General features: G+C 47.7%; 1 protein-coding gene and 1 pseudogene across 11 annotated transcripts; both read left to right on the top strand.

The window, feature by feature from the left end:
* Nucleotides 1-495: 495 nt before the first annotated feature.
* LOC128334259 (F-box/LRR-repeat protein 8-like) lies at nucleotides 496-20,983 on the top strand. Of its 11 annotated transcripts, none has more exons than XM_053270804.1 (3): nucleotides 496-664; nucleotides 18,689-18,869; nucleotides 19,733-20,983. In XM_053270804.1, the coding sequence occupies exons 1-3, from the start codon at nucleotides 517-519 to the stop codon at nucleotides 20,670-20,672; spliced, it is 1,269 nt and encodes a 422-aa protein (XP_053126779.1). In that variant the 5' UTR covers nucleotides 496-516; the 3' UTR covers nucleotides 20,673-20,983. The 11 variants fall into 11 exon arrangements, with proteins under 11 accessions (XP_053126779.1, XP_053126778.1, XP_053126780.1 ...); XM_053270803.1 differs by lacking the exons at nucleotides 18,689-18,869; nucleotides 19,733-20,983 and adding exons at nucleotides 3,273-3,450; nucleotides 6,314-7,588 and having other exon boundaries at nucleotides 502-664; XM_053270805.1 differs by lacking the exons at nucleotides 18,689-18,869; nucleotides 19,733-20,983 and adding exons at nucleotides 3,369-3,450; nucleotides 6,314-7,588 and having other exon boundaries at nucleotides 502-664.
* LOC128334263 (F-box/LRR-repeat protein 8-like) lies at nucleotides 12,520-13,737 on the top strand (annotated as a pseudogene).
* Nucleotides 20,984-22,071: the final 1,088 nt, after the last annotated feature.

Below are 22,071 nucleotides of genomic sequence, written 5' to 3' on the forward strand. Positions count from 1 at the left end.
TGCACGCGCTCTCCATGACAGCCCTCATGGCCGTACCCACCCCAACAGCCAGGAAAGCCGAGAAGTACCGGCGCTCCGCCCCTGCGCGTCCCCCGCCCCCTCCGCCCTCCACGACAGCCCTCATCCTGGCTCTGCCCATCGAGATCAAAAGTCAAGGCGTCAAGGAGGAGCAAAAAGCCCCGCCTTGGACATCCCGGCACTCTGGTGGGAGGCGTGGCGTGTCCGGCAGTCCAGCTGATTATCACCTTAACGCTGCCCCAAGTGGGGGAACAGCACCGCGTCCCAACCCCTATCAGTGTAGGGATCATGGACACTGAGAGAGAGAGCGAGAGAGAGAATATACCATTTACTACGTCGTCCCCGCAGAAGCCAGCCCTTTTGCCGCCTTCTCCCCTTTTCTACCCCGGGTGTGTCCGGCGCTTGCCTCTCCTTCTCCGGGTATGAAAGAGTTAACTCTGCCAGCGCCAGGTGAGCCGCTCCTCAGCGCGCGCCTGCGCAGTCCGAGCTGGGCGCCCAATGGCAGGCAGGTGCGCCAGGCGGCCACGTGGAATCCTGCTGCTGCTCGTAGAAAAGGGGCGCAGTTGGCTGGGCTGGTCATGGGTTGCTCCTGCCTCCCCCCCCCGGGTGGTGTTCCAGCTGGAGGGAAAAAGAAACACCTTGCTGGGTAAGGTTTGCTGGCGTTTTCTTTTCAGAAGCTGTGCTTCTTTCTTCCTCAAGCATCTCTGGCCTCGTCCAGACACAGGCCGGCTTCAAAATCTGGGTGTTTGTGTTGGGACCTCTAAAACCCCTGCAGCCCACTCCATGATGGGAGTTGCCGTGGGTCTTGTGGTCACAAGCATGAATGGTCCCATTTGCTAAGCAGGGTCTGCCCTGGTTTGCATTTCAATGGGAGTCTACATTTGAGCAGTGTAAGTTATTTACCTTTGAGGCTGGGCAGGAGTGTGTAGCTATAATAGGGCCAGGGGAGACAGTTGTCTGGGGGCCCACTGCCTTGGGGGGGGGCCCAAGAGGCAAGTCACATGACTGACTCCCCAGCCACACACCTTCCCCGGGCTTCCTTCAGTTGTATCCATCCTCCAAAATTGATGTGGGTGTTAAGACCTGGAGCTACCAGAACAGCAGGTCTTTCTCTATGACCATTAAATGACTGGCATCGTCCACAATTTATAAAACCTTTAAAAATGTAATTTAGGATGATGTTCTATTGTGGCACATAGGTCTCTCTCTCTCTATATAGATATATATCTATAGCTATAAATTTTACTCTGCTTTTTGTTACCACTATTCAGCCTCATTTAAGATTTCTTTACTTCATGAGCTGAGCTTCAGTGGGGAGGGGGACATTTTAAAATCTTGTCTCTGGGCCCCCTCCAACCTTGCTACACCCCTGAGGCTGGGGCTACTCTGGGAAAGAGCATCTGAGGTTCCAAGTTCCCTCCCTGGCAGCATCTCCAAGATAGGGCTGAGAGAGAGACTCCTGCCTGCGATCGTGGAGAAGCCGCTGCCAGTCTGGGTAGACAGCCCTGAGCTAGATAGAGCAGTGGTCTGACTCGGTATAAGGCAGGCTGCTGTGTTCCTAGTCAAATGACATTTGCAGAGCCCAGGAGAGCAAACCCTGGCTCTGAGCTCTGAAGCTGTTAACATTGCTGCCCGATGGAATAATGCAGTGGGATTCAACTGGTCCTGTGGCAGTGACAATGTATTGTCCCCATTGCTATGTAGGGACTACCTTGGTTTGAATTTGGATGGGTGACTACATGGGAGTGTTGATTATAGCTCAGTGCAGCAAGGTTGGAGCAGGCCCTGGGACAAAAAGGGAAGATGAGCTTCTGTTCCCTCCCTCCAGCTTCTTCATCAGAGGTACAATGGGAGCTGGAAGAGCAAGCTGTCCACCAGCCAGCAGGCCACCCCTGCTGGGGACACATGTCCCCTGTATTCAGACATCGCTGCTGTGCCCCTGGCTGTGGAAGAACCTCTGCTTCGTGTGCAAATGTTCCTAGGTTGAGTCCCTGGCAGCATTAGTCCCTGCCTAAACCCTGCTGTCAGTCAGACTAAGCAATGCCAGGCTAGAGGGACCAAGCATCTCCTTCAGTACAAGAGATCTCCCCAAGTAGGGCGTTCCAAAGGAGGGGTGCCATTGCCACCAAAGACCTGCCTTGCCCTTCTCCAGGCTCTGCATAGCTTTCCTCCACTGTTCTGTTAACTAACTTCCACTTGGAGGATTTATGTCCATCCAGTCCTAGGAGACAGAAGTTTGGCAGGGAGAGGAAGGATGGGCCATTAGTGGTAGGAATTAAGAGAGAGCAGCTGAAACCCAAGTGTAGGCAGTAACCTAATAAGGAGTTAGTTAACTGATAAACCTCTTAATTGTAGTAAGCTGCCACACCTGGAGACTCAAACCTCAGAAGTCCTGCAATAAGGAACTATCACCCAGGCATCCTGGCAATCTCCCCCCCTCCCCCGCTCCACCCCACAATCTCCCTGACAAAACAATCCATTGGTGGTTCAGCTCCATTAGTGTACTGCAGAAATGGTGTGTGTTTTGCAGCTGATACTAGGGGAATGACACACACAAGTTAAACAGAGGTCCATTTCCATTGGATCTAGACCAGGGATTCTCAGTGATGAGTCCCCAGATGTTATTGGACTTCAGCTCCTGTAATCCCCAGCCCCAGTGGCCTTTGGTTGGGGATTATGGGAGTTGAAGTCCAAGAACATCTGGGGACCCAACATTAAGAATCCCTGATCTAGACCTTGACCCTGAACAGGAGATCTTGGATTTTCAACACTTTCACATTGCGATCTAGAGATCTTAGATTCAGAATTGTGAGCTTGGGACCATTTTCTGTGTTGAATATGGCCTTCAGTCCTGTTTGTGTGTTTGAACTTGGGGAGTCCAGTGTTTCTGCAAAACTTCATTTCATCCTCTGTTAGAACTGGCAGGTGGGTCCCATCACATGAAGTGAACTCTGTTGGTGGGTCCTGTTATTACAAGATTTGACAAGGAGCTTTCTGTATGTGTATGGATATTCATATAAATACCTTTCCTGTAGTCTTCTTGGACACTTTGATCATTTCCACAATAATTCTGGAGGTTGTAGGGACTTATGTCTCCCCACCCCTTGTATCCCAGAGCTAAAGTGATCTTGGGATGGAGTTTATCCTGTGGTAAACTCACAATTTAACACAGCATGGTTTTTAGATGTTTCCTTAGTGGGAGGTTGGGCAAACTTGTTTATCAGTGAGGATTAAGGCACTCTTGGAATCTACAGCCAGCTGCGACAAGATGTCCACACCCACCCAGGACTTCTGGAACTGTATCCCTGGAGAAATCCTGACCTACGTATTTTCTTACCTACCTTTTGAAGACCGACATACAGCCTTCCATGTGTGCAGAAGATGGGCTGCGGCAGTTTCAAACAGTGCCATCTGGAGAACTACTGAGATCTGGTAAGAACATGTGGTCTATGCTGTAGTTTGTTTCAGTCAAATGGGTGCCTACAAATCCTTGTAGTAGTCGATGAGTGAGCTTGCTGGGACGGTTGATATCCTTGCGGGGGATGAATTGCTCATTGTGAATTTTGACAAGAGCTTCACCCTTAGAGATGGGAAATAGGTGATGGCACTGCAAGGCTTTCCATATGTTGACATACTTTCCTTGTCCTGACCATCTGGCCTGCAGCAGCAAAACCTACAATTTTGTATTAAAAGTTTAACAGTCTTAAAAGCACAACAAGCACTATAAAGCTTTATCGACATTGCCAGAGGAATGGACAGGAATGTCCTCCAAAAATTACAGAGAGGCTACAAAAATGTGCTCATTGTTACTCTGACCTTAACCCTACCCTGACCTTTCTCCCTGTGCAAAGATGATTGCGATTTTTGTTGGAGATGTGACTCCATGAGCATCAGCTCTCAGCCTTTACAATTCCAATTGACCACTATGGACACTAGGAACGGGGGCTGTTAATTGAACTACACCCGGGGAGTTGGCAAATGCCCTTGGCTACATTTTAGGCTTGCGTGGGGAACTAGCGAGCATGAATGGAACAGTCCAACTCAGTATAAATGTGTTCAAAGCTTTGTTCTGGTCTGTGATTGTAATAAAGGAATTGAAATTATAATTCAAAGCTTTGGTCTTGGAAAGAACTGAGAGTTAGAAGTTCAAAAATAGAATCAGGTTTATTTTAGGGTTTGGGGGTAAAGGAAAAGCAATAATGATTAACGAGCAATGCAATGTTTACTAACAAATTAAAAGGACTAAGTTAAAGCCCACGGAGAGGCAATTTGGCTTGAGTTCCAAATTAAGTCAACTCAAGGCTGACCAGAGAAATGGTTTCTGAAGAGACCAGCTTTGGATTTTTGAGAAGGCAAGAAAGGAGGGGAGTGAGAGGCTTGAGAGCAGAGTTTGATGCTACGTAAGTCCATCCGTTGGGGTGCATGGACCCTTGAAGGTCAGTTGATGCTGAGGGACCTCTCTCCTCCAGGACAGGTGGGAAGACAGAATTCAGGAATGGGAACCCGAGGACCAGGCACGGGTCCAGGAACCCGGCAAAATCCAAACAGGATCTGATCTCAAGAGACCAGGATCTAGCAGCTGATATTGCTGTGCAGATCAAGCTAGAAAAATGGGCCCATCTGGAGGCTAGGGATGTGCAAACAGGTTCGACATCAAACTGACTCGGTTTGACTGTCCGGGGTCAAACCAAACCACCCCCTGTTTGGACTGACCCCAGACCAAACCCCCCTGAGGGTCCATGAGTTCTTTTTTTAAAAAAATTACACTTACCCCCACGGGGAAGTTGTCTGAGGTGGTGGGGTGGAGGATCTGCAGAGGTTCCTCCTGCCCCTGCCGGCCTCCTTTATTCCAGAAATTGGCCGTTCAGCTTCTCTTTGGCTGGTTTTCAGCCTCCCCCCCCCTTGGTGCAGCAGCCATTTTGGAGGCTGCTGCACCTGCACAAAAGGCCTCTGCATGGCCTGGGTCATTCTCCCCCCCCTCCCTCGCCACCTCAGATAAATCCCCTGGAGTGGGGTAAGCGTAAAAACAAATTAAAAATTAAATAAAATTCACCAAACTGCCCCGCCCCCAGACCAAACTGAACCGGGGGGGCGGGGTTGAGGGGTAGCCGGGCCGAATTGGCCTGGCCTGGTTCAGATCCAGTTCTGACTCTAACCGAACCAGACCAGCTGGTTCTGTGCACATCCCTATTGGAGGCGAGAAGCAGGACAAGAGAAAAAGTCCAGGCAAGGCAAGATAGAGGTGCCAATGACCAAACGTGATGACATGCAGCTAGTAAATGACTGATTGTGCCTTGACTAGAGATAGACACCATCGTGCCCTGAGGGGACATGCTGACCAAACCTTTCTGCTGAAAAGGTGGACAAAAGGGACAGAGCAAAGAGTACATCTTTGTCCTATTCAAATTGGCTGGGTGTGCTTCCTTCCAGTACAATGGATGAATAGGTCTGAGAGACCTTTGTGGGGTGAAACATAATAGATGCATCAGGGCTTAGCTCATTTTTTTCAGAACACCTTGGAAAGTTGGGACTAGGAAGTTTAACTAGCTAGCTTCCCATGCCCTGAGCCAGCCATTAACACATTTGTTAGCAGAGAAGATAAACTGATACCTCTTATCACTCCTTCCTGTGGAGGTGATAAGCTTGACCTGATCTGATGTGCCAACATAGAGAGAGTATTTGGCTAGTTCATGAGAAGAGTAGCACATAATTAACTTGGGTCTAGTCCGGCTTCCCCACCTGAAAGAAATCGAGGGGGTGAGTGCAGGGATAGTCCTCCTGCAGTCCAGGGTTAAACTTGACCTTAGAGCCACATTTCGCAGGCTACACGCCAAGTGACGTGCCTCATGAGTTAGCTCGTGCAAACCAAATGAAGATCTCATGGTCCCATGAGAGCACTAAGCCTCAGTCCGTCTCTCTGATAGACAGATACTCTTAGGACACTCCCCTTCTTCTTTGGCCTCTGTTCTTTCTCCTCCCACCATGAGGTAGCTTGTACTGTTCCCTCCAGGAATCTGCTGGTAACTTTGCAAATTATACCTCCCTCCAATTGTGTTTGAGCTTGGCGGGGGGACGGACTGCATTTCTGGGTGGGGGAGCTGTGACCCACACTTTAGATTTCTCAAACCGAAATGGGGCTACTTCTCTGAGGGGCTCTTGCCTCCCCTCTGGAGCCTTGGGATGATGCGTAATTTCAAAATGAATTCAAAGAATTGGCATTCCAGAGGACATTCTGAAACCTTCACTCGTTGCAGCTCCAGCACTGATGCTGATATGTTTCCCGATCTTCCTTCAGGTGTACCACAGAGGATATGGCCAAGGGATGTGTGTTGCAGTGCCTACCCCAGTTCGTGCACCATATCAGACACCTGAAGATTGTGCTTGATCAGTCTCAGGAGCTCTACCGGAGGTTCGCGGCTCAGATTTTGCACATGCTGAATTGGCAGAGCCACCAGCTGAAGGCATTGTGTATTGAGTTCCATGGAGAGAGTCCTACTTTCTATTCTGCCTTTGGAGACAGTCCTTACTTCTATTCTGGCCAAGACATCCTGGAGAACTTCAGAAGACTCTGTAAGAACACGGGCAAGACTGATCTTCACTTCATTGACTTCCGACTAACGCCTTTTCCAATGGATCACGGGATGGTGCGGATGATTGCAACCAGCAACCCAAACCTGCACACCTTGTTAATCAACAACCACCCCTCTAGAGTAACAACTGTCCTTAGGTCACAGATCATCGTTGAGGTTCTGCGGATTTGTCCTAAATTATCCACATTGGGAGTCTATCATGCTCTGCTCTCTGGGGATGTGTTTCGAGAATTGTTGAAGCCAGACAGGGAACCCTTCTTGTACTTGGACCTCTACTGTGAGGGCCTGAACCACTATATCCCTGAAGATCTTTGGTCTGTTCTGACTGAGAAACACCCTCAGCTTCGTGTAGGGCTGGAGTTTGCTCTCACAGTTCCTACATGGAAGATGACTCGGTTTTTAAAGCCAAACATTCCCATTGCCGCTTTGCAATTTAACACTTTAATGTACATGGCAAGACAGATTCGGTATGTCGCTGACAACTACCACAGGACTTTGGAGAGGCTGGTCCTCGACACCACCCCATCAGATGACTTCAATCTCTCCCTCATAGAGCTGGCAAATAAATGTGTGCATTTGAAAGAGATCCACTGTTACTGTGTGGTTAGCCAAGCCGTGATAGATGCTTTCCTCTTGAATTGCCCAGGTCTGATCAGCTACACTTTATCAACACGCTAATCACTGCTGGCAGTGCAAAGCGTACAGAGATGAAGTTGTGCTTCTGAATCTTCTGCTCCGGAGCAGAGAGATGGAAACCTCCAAAGAGGAACTGGGGCAGAAGGTTGAGAAGTGTTAGACTCTAAACTTACAATCTGACAGGGAGCCAAAGATTCTTAATTGAACTTTACAGGACAGTACTGCTTGGGTCTCTTTGCGCTGGATGCTGGGGGACAAACTATTTTATGAAGCTAAGCATTTTAATGATTAATAATTTTGTGGTAGCAAACTCTTACAATTTACAATAAAGGTTTGCATATAAATTAACTGTTCTACTTAATGTTTATCTAGGTGTCAAAAGCAAATGTAGATCAATTTATCTGCCACTCGTGGTCTTGCTTGTAGTACGTCGAAAATGTTAGGAGGGGGAAGCCTCCCCCCCACCCCTAGAGTGAGTTGTTAAGGGTTTTTGATCAAAGTAGAGTCTGCAAATTCTTTCCTTTCTGAGCTCTTGCAACCATCAGTGAGGTTTTGAGGGCCTGCCCTAAACTATCAATTGTGAGGGTCCATTATGCTAGCCTGCCTAGAGTTGCCATATTCAAGCTTCCTGAATCTAGGTAGCCTAATTTGCATATTGTGAAAATTGGTTTTCAAATGTGCATATCATGCAAATTAATATATGCACTGTCCACTTGTGTTGTATCTGCTCTGGAGTTCTACCACCAACAGGTGGGAAGGATCTCTTTACCTGACCATTTTATGCAGCATTAAACACCCAGACTTTATATCCAAACACTTCCTAATATATTAGTTCAGTGTTAAATCTTGTGTAATTCCTGTTGCTCTGTGCAGTACTTTCATGGATTTTTTCATCAATTCTTGCCTGCAACTCTCCATTTTTAATACCTAAGTAAATAGGGATTGCTTTAATGGAAGGCGGTATATAAATTTAACAATAAGTAAGTTCTAAATCAGTCAAAGCTTATGCTGAGGAGCAGTGCCAAGTATGTTTTCATCACCACTAAATTCTACACTTGCCCTACCAAACTGGCATGGGTTTTTTAAATCCTGCGATCAGCACAGGGATGGGCAAAGTTGTGGTTGAACCTCAGCTTCCATCATTCCCAAACAAGTTGGCCCACTCCTGGATTATCACATGATATGTAATGCCAATTCATTCCGATTTGGAATACGTTGAAGTAGTCTACCCATAGCTATGATGCTTGAAATGACCTAAATGAGTGGGACCACTCATAGCAAAACAGTTACCTAAAAATACTCCTAGCTACAGAAACTTTCTTTGTTGAAAAAATTGCAGCCTGTTGACAAACTCTCTTTCCTCTACCCCCTGGCATAGGAAACCCTATAGCAGCCTCTGCAATAGCACAATACCTGCCCTGCCCCACACTGGCCCACAAAGCAGCCTGCTCCTCTCCAATATCCCGTCAGGGCCCAGCCCAGCACTGGATACTGCCCCAAGCCCTTTGCCTCCACTTCCCTCTGATGCTGCCTGCCTGCCACTTTCACATAAGAACATTAAAACAACCCTGCTGGACAGGCCCAAGGATCCTGTTTCACACAGTGGCCCACCAGATGCTGCTGGGAGCCACAGGCAGGAGTTGAGGGCATGCCCTCTCTCCTGCTGTTACTTTGCACCAATGGGCTTTCCAGATTACATGCTGTTCAGCAGGAAAATGCTTCAGCTTGGCAAGATCGTTTTGAACACATAAATAGTGCAGAGAGTGCAGTGTCACGACTCAGGAACTACGGAAGCACACTTAGGAGGGCTTTAGTGACACACACTTGGCCACCTAATGGCGCAGCAGGGAAGTAACTTGCCTAGGGAGCAAGAGGTTGCTGGTTCGAATCCCCGCTGGTCTGTTTCCCAGACGATGGGAAACACCTATATTGGGCAGCACAGCAGCAATATAGGAAGGTGCTGAAAGGCATCATCTCATTCTGCGTGGGAGGAGGTAATGGTCAACCCCTCCTGTATTCAACCAAAGACAACCACAGGGCTCTGTGGGCACCAGGAGTCGACACCGACTGGACGGCACAACTTTAGTGACACACTTGTAGCGTTTAAACTGGAAAGCGGAAGGGTTGCTTGCTGTGTCTCTGCCTTGAGAGAGGAAACAATCTGCCCTCTCACCAGCAGGAGGCACTGCCAAGTGGCAGGCATGGGCAGAGGAGAAAAGAGGTGGAGGTGGCAACTTGCAGATGGGCCAGGGTGCCCCCCCCACACCCTTGCTAGTGTGTGTGGGGGGGTGGGTGGGTATTGGCAGCCCAAAGCAAAGGAGCCCTGCCCTGCAGTTGGGGGCGTGTGATCAGAGGTGTTCTTACCCCTGGACTTGGGGGCCCAAGCCCTCCACAGCTCCTGGGCCCCCCAAATCCTCTTTAGTCTGTCCCGGGTGCGGTATGGTCGCCTGATGATGCTTAATTTGCAGGGGAGGGGGGCCTCCAAAGGCCTTTAGGTCCGGGCTCCAAAATTACCTGGGTGCACCGCTGAGCACGATGTGTTAAGAAAGCGGCTTCATCATCCACCCGGTAATCCTTCCCTCCCTCCCTCCCTCCCGGATCTCTCTGGTGCTTTTGAGGGGCTGGCCTGGCCTCTCCAGGAATCCACATCCATGACTCTTGACGGCAGCCCTGCAGATGTTAATGGCTTGATAGTGGGAAATGTTGGGCCAAAATATTGGAGGGGGGGGTCTTCTCCAGGAATAGCTCCTCCGGTCAGAACTGGTCACCCAAGTGGGTTGCTTTGGTTTTAGGTCAGCTTGTCGTTTCTGTATAGAAAACTATGCAGAAGAGATGCAAGTTGAGCTGCTGGATTTGACCACCTATATCGCCCGTTGGAATGCTGTGACTTAGTTTAGAAAGGACAGGGGAAACAGCAGTGCCTCTGAGCGTGAGCAAAGTGCCTGCCCTTGAAAACAGCGTAATCCTGGCCAGTGATGTAGTTGCGAATTCCGAAGTGCAGGCGCTCTCCCCATGGCCGTACCCACCCCAACAGCCAGGAAAGCCGAGAAGTACCGGCGCTCCGTCCCTGCGCGTCGCCCCCGCCCTCCACGACAGCCCTCATCCTGGCTCTGCCCATTGAGATCAGAAGTCAAGGCGGAGCGAAAAGCCCCGCCTTGGACATGCCGGCACTCTGGTGGTGGGAGGCGTGGCGTGTCCGGCAGTCCAGCTGATTGTCACCTTAACGCCGCCCCAAGTGGGGGAACAGCACCGCGTCCCACGCCCTATCAGTGTAGGGATGAACATAGATAGGTAGATAGATAGATAGAACAATTTGAACCGTCCCTGCAGAAGTCATCCGCTTTGTCTTCTCTATCCCGGGTGTGTCCGGCGCTTGCCTCTCCTTCCCCAGGGATGAAGGAGTTAACTCCCCCAGGTGAGCCCCGCGTCTGCGCAGTCCAATGGCCGGCTGCCCGCAGAAGAGGCGCCAGCTGCTGACCCCGCGCTCCCGATGGGCTGCCTGCCTGCCTGCCTGCCATTGCTTCTCCTGTTCTGCGGAGCGCCGGTTGGAGGTAAAATGCAACACTTTGCTGTCTCTTTCCCTGTTCTGTGCTTGTTCCTCAAGGATCTCTGGCCTCGTCCAAACAGGGGCTGGGTTCAACACTTAGGCGCGTGTGAGTGTCTTTTGGCTTGTGTTGTTGGGACCTCCAAAACCCCTGCAGCCCACTCCAACTTCCGTTCTTCCCAAAGGAAGCCTTCTGTGTCCATTAACCTGCAGAATCCTGGCAAGGAAATGCTAACAGCTACAGATCAATCCTGGCAAGGAAATGCTAACAGCTACAGTCTCCCCATGATGATGTGGCACTGCATCTCCCATCATCCCTAGCCACAATGGCCTTGGCAGGGGATGATGGGAGCTGTTGTGGGTTTTGTGGTAGCAAGCATGAATTCTCTCTTCTGCTAAGCAGGGTCTGAGATGGTTTGTATTTGAATGGGAGACTGCTTGTGAGCAGTGTACGGGGGGCACTCTGGGAGTTCCAAGTTCCTTCCCTGGCATCCAAGTTCGGGCTGAGACAGACTTCTGCCTGCAACCTTGGAGAAGGTTTATCAAGTTGTAAATTCACAATTAAGCACACATCATGGTTTTTCAGACTGCTGGACTAGGACCGGGGAGACCCGAGTTCAAATCCCCATTCAGCCATGAAACTAGCTGGGTGACTCTAGGCCAGTCACTTCTCTCTCGGCCTAGCCTACTTCACAGGGTTGTTGTGAAAGAGAAACTCAAGTATGTAGTACACCACTCTGGGCTCCTTGGAGGAGGAGCGGGATATAAATGTAATAATAATAATAATAAAAATAATCCCAGTGGTCATTGGCGCCCTGGGTGCAGTTCCAAAAGACCTTGAAGAGCACCTCAATGCCATCGGGGCCACAGAAATCACCATCAGCCAGTTACAAAAAGCAGCTTTACTGGGAACAGCCTATATTCTGCGACGATATCTATAACAAGTGACAATAAAATTCTGGCATCCCAGGTCCTTGGGAAGGACTCGATGTCTGGATAAAACAAACCAGTCAATAACACCTGTCTGACTGTGTAAACAAGAAATAATAATAATAATAATAATAAAAATAAATAAATAAATAAATAAATAAATAATTTCTCACTTATGTAATCCCATTCACAAGAATTTTCTTGTCATTTTTAAAAGAGAACCTGCCACTCTTTCATCTCAGAAATATCTGTGTGCATCATTCTGTGGCATGGCATTGACAGAATTATATCCAGATCATGGTCTGGATACATTTTAGATGATGTTTCTTTGATGTGAGGGCAGGCAAACTTTCCCCCCCTCAGTGAGGAGTAAGGCACTTTTGGAATCTACAGCCAGCTGTTTCAAGAAGATGTCCACACTCACCCAGGACTTCTGGAACTATGTCCCTGAAGAATTTCTGGTCCGCATATTTTCCTACCTGTCCTTTGAAGACAGACACACGGCCTTCCAATGCTGGGCTGTGGCAGTTTCGACCAGTTCCATCTGGAGGTCTACTAAGATCTGGTAAGAAGTAGTAGTCCTGGTCTATGCTGTAGTTTGGCTTCAGAATCAAATGGGTGCCAAATGCTCCTAATAGTCCATGAACCAGCTGGGGGGAATGAATGTTCATGGGCGCTTTCCAGATTAGCTGCTCAACATGCTTCTGTTCAGGTAAATTGCATTCGAAACATAAACGGATGCTGATATGTTCCCCAATCTTCCTTCAGGTGTACCACAGAGGATATGGCCAAGGGATGTGTGTTGCAGTGCCTACCCCAGTTCGTGCACCATATCAGACACCTGAAGATTGTGCTTGATCAGTCTCAGGGGCTCTACTGGAGGCTCACGGCTCAGATTTTGCACATGCTGAATTGGCAGAGCCACCAGCTGAAGGCATTGTGTATTGAGTTCCATGGAGAGAGTCCTACTTTCTGTTCTGCCTTTGGAGACAGTCCTTACTTCTATTCTGGCCAAGACATCCTTGGAGAACTTTAGAAGACTCTGTAAGAACACAAGCAAGACTGATCTTCACTTCATTGACTTCCGACAAACGCCTTTTGCTCTGGACAATGGGATGGTGTGGCTGATTGCAACCAGCAACCCAAACCTGCACACCTTGTTAATCAACAACCACCCCTCTGGAGTAACTGTCCTCAGGCCATCGTTGAGGTTCTGTGGATTTGTCCTAAATTATCCACATTGGGAGTCTATCATGCTCTGCTCTCTGGGGATGTGTTTCGAGAATTGTTGAAGCCAGACAGGGAACCCTTCTTGTACTTGGACATCTACTGTGAAGGCCTGGACTGCTATATTCCTGAAGAGCTTTGGTCTGCTCTGACTGAGAAACACCCACAGCTCCGTGTCGGGTTGGAGTTCGGCCCCATGGTCCCTACATTTTAATGCCAAATATTCCCATTGCTGCTTTGCAATTTAATACCTTTATGTACATGGCAAGACAGATTTGGTATGTTGCTGACAGCTACAACAGGACTCTGGAGAGGCTGGTCCTTGATACTACCCCATCATATGACCTGAATCTCTCCCTCATAGAGCTGGCAAATAAATGTGTGCATTTGAAAGAGATCCACTGTTACTGTGTGGTTAGCCAAGCCGTGATAGATGCTTTCCTCTTGAATTGCCCAGATCTGATCAGCTACACTTTATCAACGCACTAATCACTAATCACTGCAGGCAGTGCAAAGCACACAGAGGTGAAGTCTTGCTTCTGAAACCTCTGCTCCAGAGCAGAGAGATGGACACCTCCAGAAAAGAACTGGGGTAGAAGGTTGAGAAGTGATTTACAATCCGGCACGGAGCCAAAGACTGAACTTTACAGGACAGTATTGCTTGGGTTTCTTTGCACTGGATGTTGGAGAATAATCCATTTTATTAAGCTAAGCATTTTAATGTTTAACAATTTTGTGGTAACAAACTCTTACAATTTACAATAAAGGTTTGCAAATAATTCCAAAAGCAAATGTAGATCAGTTTATTTGCCACTCGTGGACTCGCTTATAGTGCGTCCAAAATGTTGGGTAGGGGAAGCTCTCCTTGGAGTGAGTTGTTAAAGGTTTTTGATCAACATAGATCCTGTGAATTCTTTCCTTTCTGAGTTCCTGCACCCATCAGGCAGGTTCTGAGGGTCTTTTCCTAGATTATATACCCTGGGGGTCCATTATGCTAGCCTGCCTAGAATTGCCATTTTCAAGTTTCCAGAACCTGGGTAGCCTAATTTACATATGATGTAAATTAGCCTTCAAATTTGCATATCGTGCAAATTAACACATGCGCTGTCCACTTGATTTGTGTCTGCTCTGGACATCTACCACCAACAGGTGGGAAGGATCTCTTTACCTGACCATTTTATGCAGCATTAAACACTGAGACTTTATATCCAAACACTCCCATCCTAATATATTCGTCCAGTGTTAGATCGTGTGTAATTCCTGTTGCTCTGTGCAGTACTTTCACTGATGTCTCACCAACTCCAGTCTGCGGCTGCATCTAATTTATTATTTACTTAGTTAAAATATCTATACCCCGCCCCGCCGGTGCACTACTACTCGGGGCGGCTCACAACGATAAGATAGACACAAGATACAGTAATAAAAGTAATAAAATTAACTAAATTAAACAAACAAAAAAGTTGTCAGATTAAAAACTACAATCATTATTAGGTTCAAATTAAAACTGAAAATTATTTAAAAAGCGAAAGAACCTACCAGATCTAAGAGGAACGTCTTAACAGCAGCCAGAGCTCACATCTAGTCACCCCTCCATATGCAAGCCCAGGTGAACCCTGCTTAGCAAAGGGGACGATTGATGCTTTCTTCTCACCCATCTCACAAGACAGCAGAAGTGCGATCACCCATGACTATCAAGTCAATCATCCTTGCTTTATTGTATCCTGTCCGCTTGCTTTGTTTTTATCCGTAATAATAAATTATTTATTTAATCAATTTTTATACCGCCCTTCTGGAACGGCTCAGGGCGGTTTACATTAAAACATCATTCACTTACGGTCGAGTTATGTGAAGCATACTTCTGCAGCTGTCCACAACCTGGGGTCCCCCCCAGATCTTGTCCTCCTACAATCCCCAGCTTAACTGGCCAGCCATTCCAGCTGGGATACGGGGCCCCCACAGCTGAGAAGCCCTGCAGTTTCGGGGGCTGGGGTGTGTTAGAACGATGTGTTTAGAAAGCGCCTTCACCATCATCCACTCGGGAATTCTTCCTTCGTCCCGCGTCTCTTTGACGCTTCTTTGAGGGTCTGGCCCGGCCTCTCCAGGAATCCGCATCCATGACTCTTGAAGGCACCCCTGCAGATGTTAATAGCTCGATATGGTGGGAAATGTTAGACCAAAATACTGGGGGTGGGGGACATCTCCAGGAATAGCTGCAGTCAGAACTGGCAACCCACCCCAGTGGATGCAGCACCTTTTCCTTCCTCCTCGGCTTTGATTAAACAAGGCAAACAGCAGTGCCTCTGAGTGTGAGCAGACTGCCCTTGAAAACAGCTTAATCCTGGTTCTGCCCACTGAGATCAGAAGTCACGGCGTCAAGGAGGAATTAAAAGCCCCTGCTGCGCTAACTGAGCAAAGAGGCACCTTTTTAAATGGGCGATTTTCTTTATTGAGCAGGTGGAGAGCAACTGGCCCTGTCCAACCCCGGCACAGCATCCCTCCAGTGGCTGCTGCTGCTGCTGTCTGTCTTCTGTTTGTTTTTAGACTGTGAGCCCTTTGGGGACAGGGAGCCATTTAATTAATTTATTTCTGTATGTAAACCGCTTTGGAAACTTTGGTTGAAAAGCGGTATATAAATATTTGTCGTATTCGTCACCCCTGCTTTTAAAATACCGGCACTCCTGTGGGAGGAGTGGAGCGGACAACCAAACTGACCACCTTAACGCTGCCCCAAGCGGGGAACAGAGCCGACCCACACCCCATCAGTATCCGGATGAGCGTCTTTTCTTCTTTTTTTTAAAGAGGACAAGCGTTGGCTCCGGAGCAAGCCCTTTCCCTTTCTCCCCCTCGACTGCATCCAGCGTCTGCCTCTCCTCCTCTCTCAGTTCTCAGACGGAGGTGAATGGGTTAACTCCACCAGGTGAGCTGCAGCTCCTCAGCGCGCACATGCGCAGTCCAGGCTGCGCGCTCAATGGCAGGCAGGTGCGCCCAGCGGCCACGTGGAGCTCCGCTGCGCGCAGAAGAGGCGCGCGGCTGGCCCGGACTGCTGTTGCTGCTCTTTCTCCTCGTTCTGCGCAGCGCCCGCTGGAGGTAAAGGAGGAAGAGGGTCTCTTGCTGGCTGGAGGGATTCACTCTTTGTGCTTCTTTCCTGGGTCTTCGGTGCTTGTTCCTCAAGGATCTCTGGCCTCGTCCAGAAGGTCGTTTCAGAACTTGGGCGTAACACCTGTTGGGTTTGTGATTTCTCCAGCACCCGTATCCCGCTCCAGGTTCCTTTCCTTTCAGGTTTTTGTTCGGGAGGTGGGTCTATTCCTGTGTGTATTAATCTGCAGCAGTCTGCCAAGGAAGTGCTAACCACTGCAGGTCAAACCTTGGGTCTCCACAGGGGGTGGCAAGGTTGGAGTGAGCCCAGAGACAAGTTTTTAAAATGGGCCCTCCCCCTCACTGAAGTAAAATTTATATCTATCCATCTAGCTAGCTAGCTGTAACCTATGTGCCACAATAGAACATCATCCTAAATTATTTTTAAAAAGGTTTTGTAAATTGTGGGTGATGCAAGTCATTGAATGGTACTAGAGAAAGACATGCTGTTCTGGTAGCTCCAGGTCTTCACACTCACATCATTTGTATAGAATGAATACAACTGAATGAAGCCCGGGCAGGTACGCAGCTGGGGGAGTCAGTCATGTGACTTGCCTCTGGGGGGGCTCCCAAGGCAGTGGGCCCCCAGACAACTGTCTCCCCTTGCCCTATTATAGTTACACCCCTGGGTCTCCAAATGATGTCACACTGCATCTCCCATCATCTCCAGCTATAATGGCCTTGGCAGGAGATTATGGGAGTTGTAGTCGAACACCTGAGGACTCAAAGGAATCTGCCATCTACTAAGTCAGTCCATTGGTTCATCCAGTTCAGAATTGTCTACCCAGACTGGCAGCAGCTTCTCCAAGCTTGCAGGCAGGAGTCTCTCTCAGCCCTATCTTGGAGATGTTGCCAGGGAGGGAACTTGGACCCTTCCGCATGAAACCATGCAGGTGAGCTTCCCATCCGCTCTGGCAAGGAAGTCCTCCTCCTCCTCCTCCTTCTCCTTCTCTCTCTCCCTCCCTCTCTCTCCCTCCCTCTCTCTCTCTTTCTTTCTTTCTTTCTTTCTTTCTTTCTTTCTTGTTTAACACAACACAATCTGCCATGGGATATGGTAATGACCACTGGCTTGGGTGGTCCCAAAAGAGGCTTAGACAAATTCATGGAAGGCAGCTCTATCAGTGGCTACCAGACTGGTGGCCATAGGCCATCTCCAGCCTCAGAGGCAAGATGCCTCTGAACTTTGAGGGTTCAGAGTGTCTTCAAAATTTCATTTCATCTCCAGTTAGGACTGGCATTGAGGAAACTGTAGTGATGCATTTTAGGGCAAACAAAAAACCCTCTAAAAAACACCACCACTACCACAATATATACTGATGGGATCTGAGCTCTCAGTGACTGACCAGGAGAGAGATCTTGGGATCGTGGTGGACAGCTCATTGAAACTGTCGACTCAGTGCATGGCAGCTGTGAAAAAGGCCAATTCCATGCTAGGGATCATTAGGAAGGGGATTAAAAATAAAAATGCTAATATTATAATGCCCTTGTACAAATCTATGGTGGGGCCACATCTGGAGTATTGTGTATAGTTTTGGTCACCATATCTTAAGAAGGATATTCTAGAACTGGAAAAGGTGCAGAAGAGGGCAGCCAAAATAATCAGGGTCCTGGAGCACCTTCCTTATGAGGCTAGGCTATAGTATCTGGGGCTCTTTACTTTGGAAAAGAGGCAACTAAGGGGTGACATGATCGAGGTGTATAAAATTATGCATGGAGTGGAGAGAGGGGACAGATAATTTTTTCTTCCTCTATCACAGCACTAGAACCAGGGGTCATCTCATGAAACTAAAGGTTGAGAAATTTAGGACTGAAAAGAGGAAGTACTTTTTCACATAGCGCATAATTAATCTATAGATTTCTTTGCCATGGAATGGAGTGATGGCCACCAGCTTGGACGGCTTTAAAAGGGGCTTAGACAAAGTCATGGAGGACAGGTCCATCAGCGACTACTAGTCCGGTGGCTGTGGGCCACCTCCAACCTCAGAGGCAAGATGCTTCTCAATCCCAGTTGCAGGGGAGCAACAGCAGGAGAGGGGATGCATACCCCCACCTCTTGCCTGTGAGCTCCTCAGCGGCATCTGCTGGGCCACTGTGGGAAATAGGATGCTGGACTAGATAAGCCTTGGGCCTGATCCAGCAGGGCTGTTCTTATGTTCTTAACTCCATCAGTGGGTTCCTGTTTTATTACAAGAATTGACAAGGAGTTTTCTATATGGAATGCTCATGGATATTCCTATGCATATAATTCCTGAACTCTTTTTGGATACTTTGATTATTATGGCTTTCCCCCTTGATTTCAAGTAAGAAAGTGATCTTGTAATGGAGTCTATCCCGTGGGAGATGCAGAATTTAGCACACAGTTGTTTTTCAGGAGCCTTGACTTCTCCCATATGCAATCTCGTTCACAAGAACACATTATCTTGTGTCTATTAAAAGAGAACCTTCCCCTCTTTCATCTCAGAAATATTTGTGTGTATTGTTCATTGGAATGACATTGACAGAATTTATCCAGGAAGTGGTGTGGTTACATTTTAGATGGTGTTTCCTCAGCAGGAGCGGGGGCAAACTTGTTTTTCAGTGGGGATTAAGACACTTTTGGAATCTACAGCCAGCTGCTACAAGAAGATGTCCACACCCACCAAGGTCTTCTGGAAATGCATCCCTAAAGAAATCCTGGCCCACATATTTTCCTACTTGCCTTTTGAAGACAGGCACATGGCCTTCTCCATCTGCCAGTGCTGGGCTGAGGCAGTTTCTTTCCATTCTGTCTGGAGGTTTACTGAGATCAGGTAAGAAGAGGCAGTCTCTGCAGTGGCTGGCTTAAGAGTCAAATGGGGGCTTGTAGATCCTTGTAATAGTCAATGAGCTGGCTGGGGTGGTTGGTACCATTTGGGAGGATGGATGCTCATTGGGATTTTTGACAAGGGCTTCACCCCTAGAGATGGAAAAGAGGTGATAGCATTGCAAGATTTTCGCCTTTTACATAGGAACATAGGAACGCAGAAAAAGTTATAAGTGCAGCAATGAAGCTATCTCCTATTTTCCATCTCAAAGCAGGGTGGAAGCTGCCGTATACTGAGTCAGACCATTGGTCTATCTAGCTCAGTCTTGTCTTCACAGACTGGCAGCGGCTCCTCTAAGGTTGCAGGCAGGAATCTCTCTCAGCCCTATCTTGGAGATGCTGCCAGGGAGGGAACTTGAGACCTTCTGCTCTTCCTAGAGCGGCTCCATCCGCTAAGGGGACTATCTTATACAGCTCACACATTGTTTCCCATTTATATGCAACCAGGACAGACCCTGCTTAGCTAAGGGGACAAGTCATGCTTGCTACCACAAGACCAGCTCTCCTCATTTCATGGAATGTTAGTTGGGAGAGACCTTGGAGGTCTTCTAGTCTGACCTTGGTTCAGTGCAAGAAGTTTATTTGAGGGATTCAGTATTTCAGGAGAGGAAGGAAGTATTCCAGTGAGGAGTTCACCTAAGCACAGTCTGGATGAGGTTGCCCAGCCACTGGGGTTGCAGGATGATGCCTAAATCTAGAATAAATGCCAATCATTATTAAATACAGCATGGTAGGGAGCATATGAAAGCTTTCACTTGCTGCAGTTACAGCACTGATGCTGCCATGACCTCTTTCCCAATCTTCCTTCAGTTGTGACACAGAGAGTATGGATAATGAGTGCATGTTGGAGAGACTGCACCAGTACCTGTGCCGTATCAAACACCTGAAGGTTGTGCTTGATCAGTCCCGGCAGCTATATCGGAGGCATGCAGCTCAAATTTTGGACATACTGAATTGGCAGAGCCACAGGCTGCGGGCACTGTGTATTGAGTGCTACGGAGTGGGTCCTTATTACTATTCTGGCCAAGACATCCTGCAGAATTTCAGAAGCCTCTTTGAGAACACAGGCAAGATTGATCTTCACTATATAGATTTACGACAAACTCCTTATACTCTGGACAATGGGATGATCCAACTGATTGCAACCAGTAGCCCGAATCTGCACACCTTGTTAATCAACAACCACCCCTCTGGAGTAATTATCCTCAGGCCAAAGACCATCACTGAAGTTCTGAGGGTTTGTCCTAAATTATCTGTGTTGGGGGTCTATCATGTCCTCCTCTCTGAGGATGTGTTCCGAGAACTGTTGAAGCCCAACAGAAGACCCTTCAGGTTTTTGGACATCTACTGTGACAGCCTGGATCACAACATCCCTGAAAGGCTTTGGTCTGCTTTGACTGAGAAACACCCACAGCTCCGTGTCGGGTTGGAGTTTGATCTCATGGTCCCTGCATGGGAAATGACTACATTTTTAATGCCCAATATCCCCATCGTTGCCTTGCAATTTAACACCTTTATGTACACATCTAGACAGATTCAGTATGTTACTGACAGCTACAACAGGACTCTGGAGAGGCTAGTCTTTGACACCACCCCATCCGATGACCTCAATGACTTGCTCATAGAGCTGGCCAAGAGATGTGTGTGCTTGAAAGAGATCCACTGTTACTGTGCAGTTAGCCAAGCAGTGATAGATGCTTTCCTCTTGAATTGCCCAGGTCTGATCAGATACACTTTATCAATGCACTAATCACTGCTGGCAGAACAGAGTACAAACAGTACAGAGGTCAAATAATCTTACTTCTGAAACTTCTCCTGTTCCAAAGCATCGATATGGACACATCCAAAAAGTAACTGGGGTGGAGTGGGGGAAGGTGGAGCAGTGTCAGCCTTGGGCATAAAGTCAGATCGCAAGTTTAGAGTTTGTTTGATTTTTATGGGATTGAATGCTGCTCACTTTGTTCTGGAGACCTGTGGCTAAACTATTTTACGAAGCTAAATTTTAATATTTTTAATAATTTTATGGTAATTATAATCTGCAATAAAGGGATTGCATATAAATTTTTACACTTCTACTTAATATTTATCTAGGTGTCAAAAGCAAATGCAGAACAGTTTATTTGCAGCTGGTGTTTTCACTTCAGGTACATCCAAGATGTTGGAAAGGGGAGATGGAAGCTTCACTGCAGTTAGGTGAAGGATTTTTGATCAATGTAGATTAAGCATTTTCTTTTCCCTTTTTGAGTTTTTGCAACCATCAGTGAGGATCTGAGGGTCTGCCCTAAATGATCTACCTTAGGGGTCTATTATGCTAGCCTGCCTAGAGTTGCCTTATTCAAGCTTCCTGAATCTGGATAGCCTAATTTGCATATTATGCAAATTGACCGATGTGCTGTCCTGTTGATTTGTGTCTACACTGGACGTCTACCACTAACAGTCAGGAATAATCTTTTACTTGATCATTTTATGCAGTATTAAACACCCAGACCTTATATCACAACCCTTTTAATATATTAGTTCAGTCTTTAAAGGTAAAGTTGTGTTGTCAAGTCTGTATCGACTCCTGGTGACCATAGAGCCCTGTGGTTTTCTTTGGTAGAATACAGGAGGAGTTTACCATTGCCTTCCTCCCACACAGTGTGAGATGATACCTTCCAGCATCTTCTTATATCGCTGCTGCCCGATACAAGTGTTTCCCATAGTCTGGGAAACATACCAGTACGGATTCGAACCAGCAACCTCTTGCTCCCTAGGCAAGTTATTTCCCCACCTGTACTGTAGCTCTGTGCAGTACTGTCACAGATTGCTTATCAACTCCAGACTCGATACTTAAATACATTTTTTAATTTTTAATTGGGGAAGATACCCAATCAAAGCCTACGCCGAGGAGCAGTGTTGAGTGCATTTTCATCACCACTAACTTCTATACTTGCCCCTACAAAACAGGAACTTGGGATTAAGGTTTCCAGTATCCTATGCTTCAGACTTGTCACCATTTACATTCTGAGATGAGCACATAAACATAGCACTAAAATAGCACATTTTGATTTAAATACCTTGCAGGGATCAGGCCCGATTCTAGTGGGGCAGCACCAACTAGCCTGGCTCTTAAAGGTAAATTGTGCCCTCGAGTCAGTGTCGACTCTGAC

Source organism: Hemicordylus capensis, chromosome 9 (assembly GCF_027244095.1).
Source record: "Hemicordylus capensis ecotype Gifberg chromosome 9, rHemCap1.1.pri, whole genome shotgun sequence".
Lineage (NCBI taxonomy): Eukaryota > Metazoa > Chordata > Lepidosauria > Squamata > Cordylidae > Hemicordylus > Hemicordylus capensis.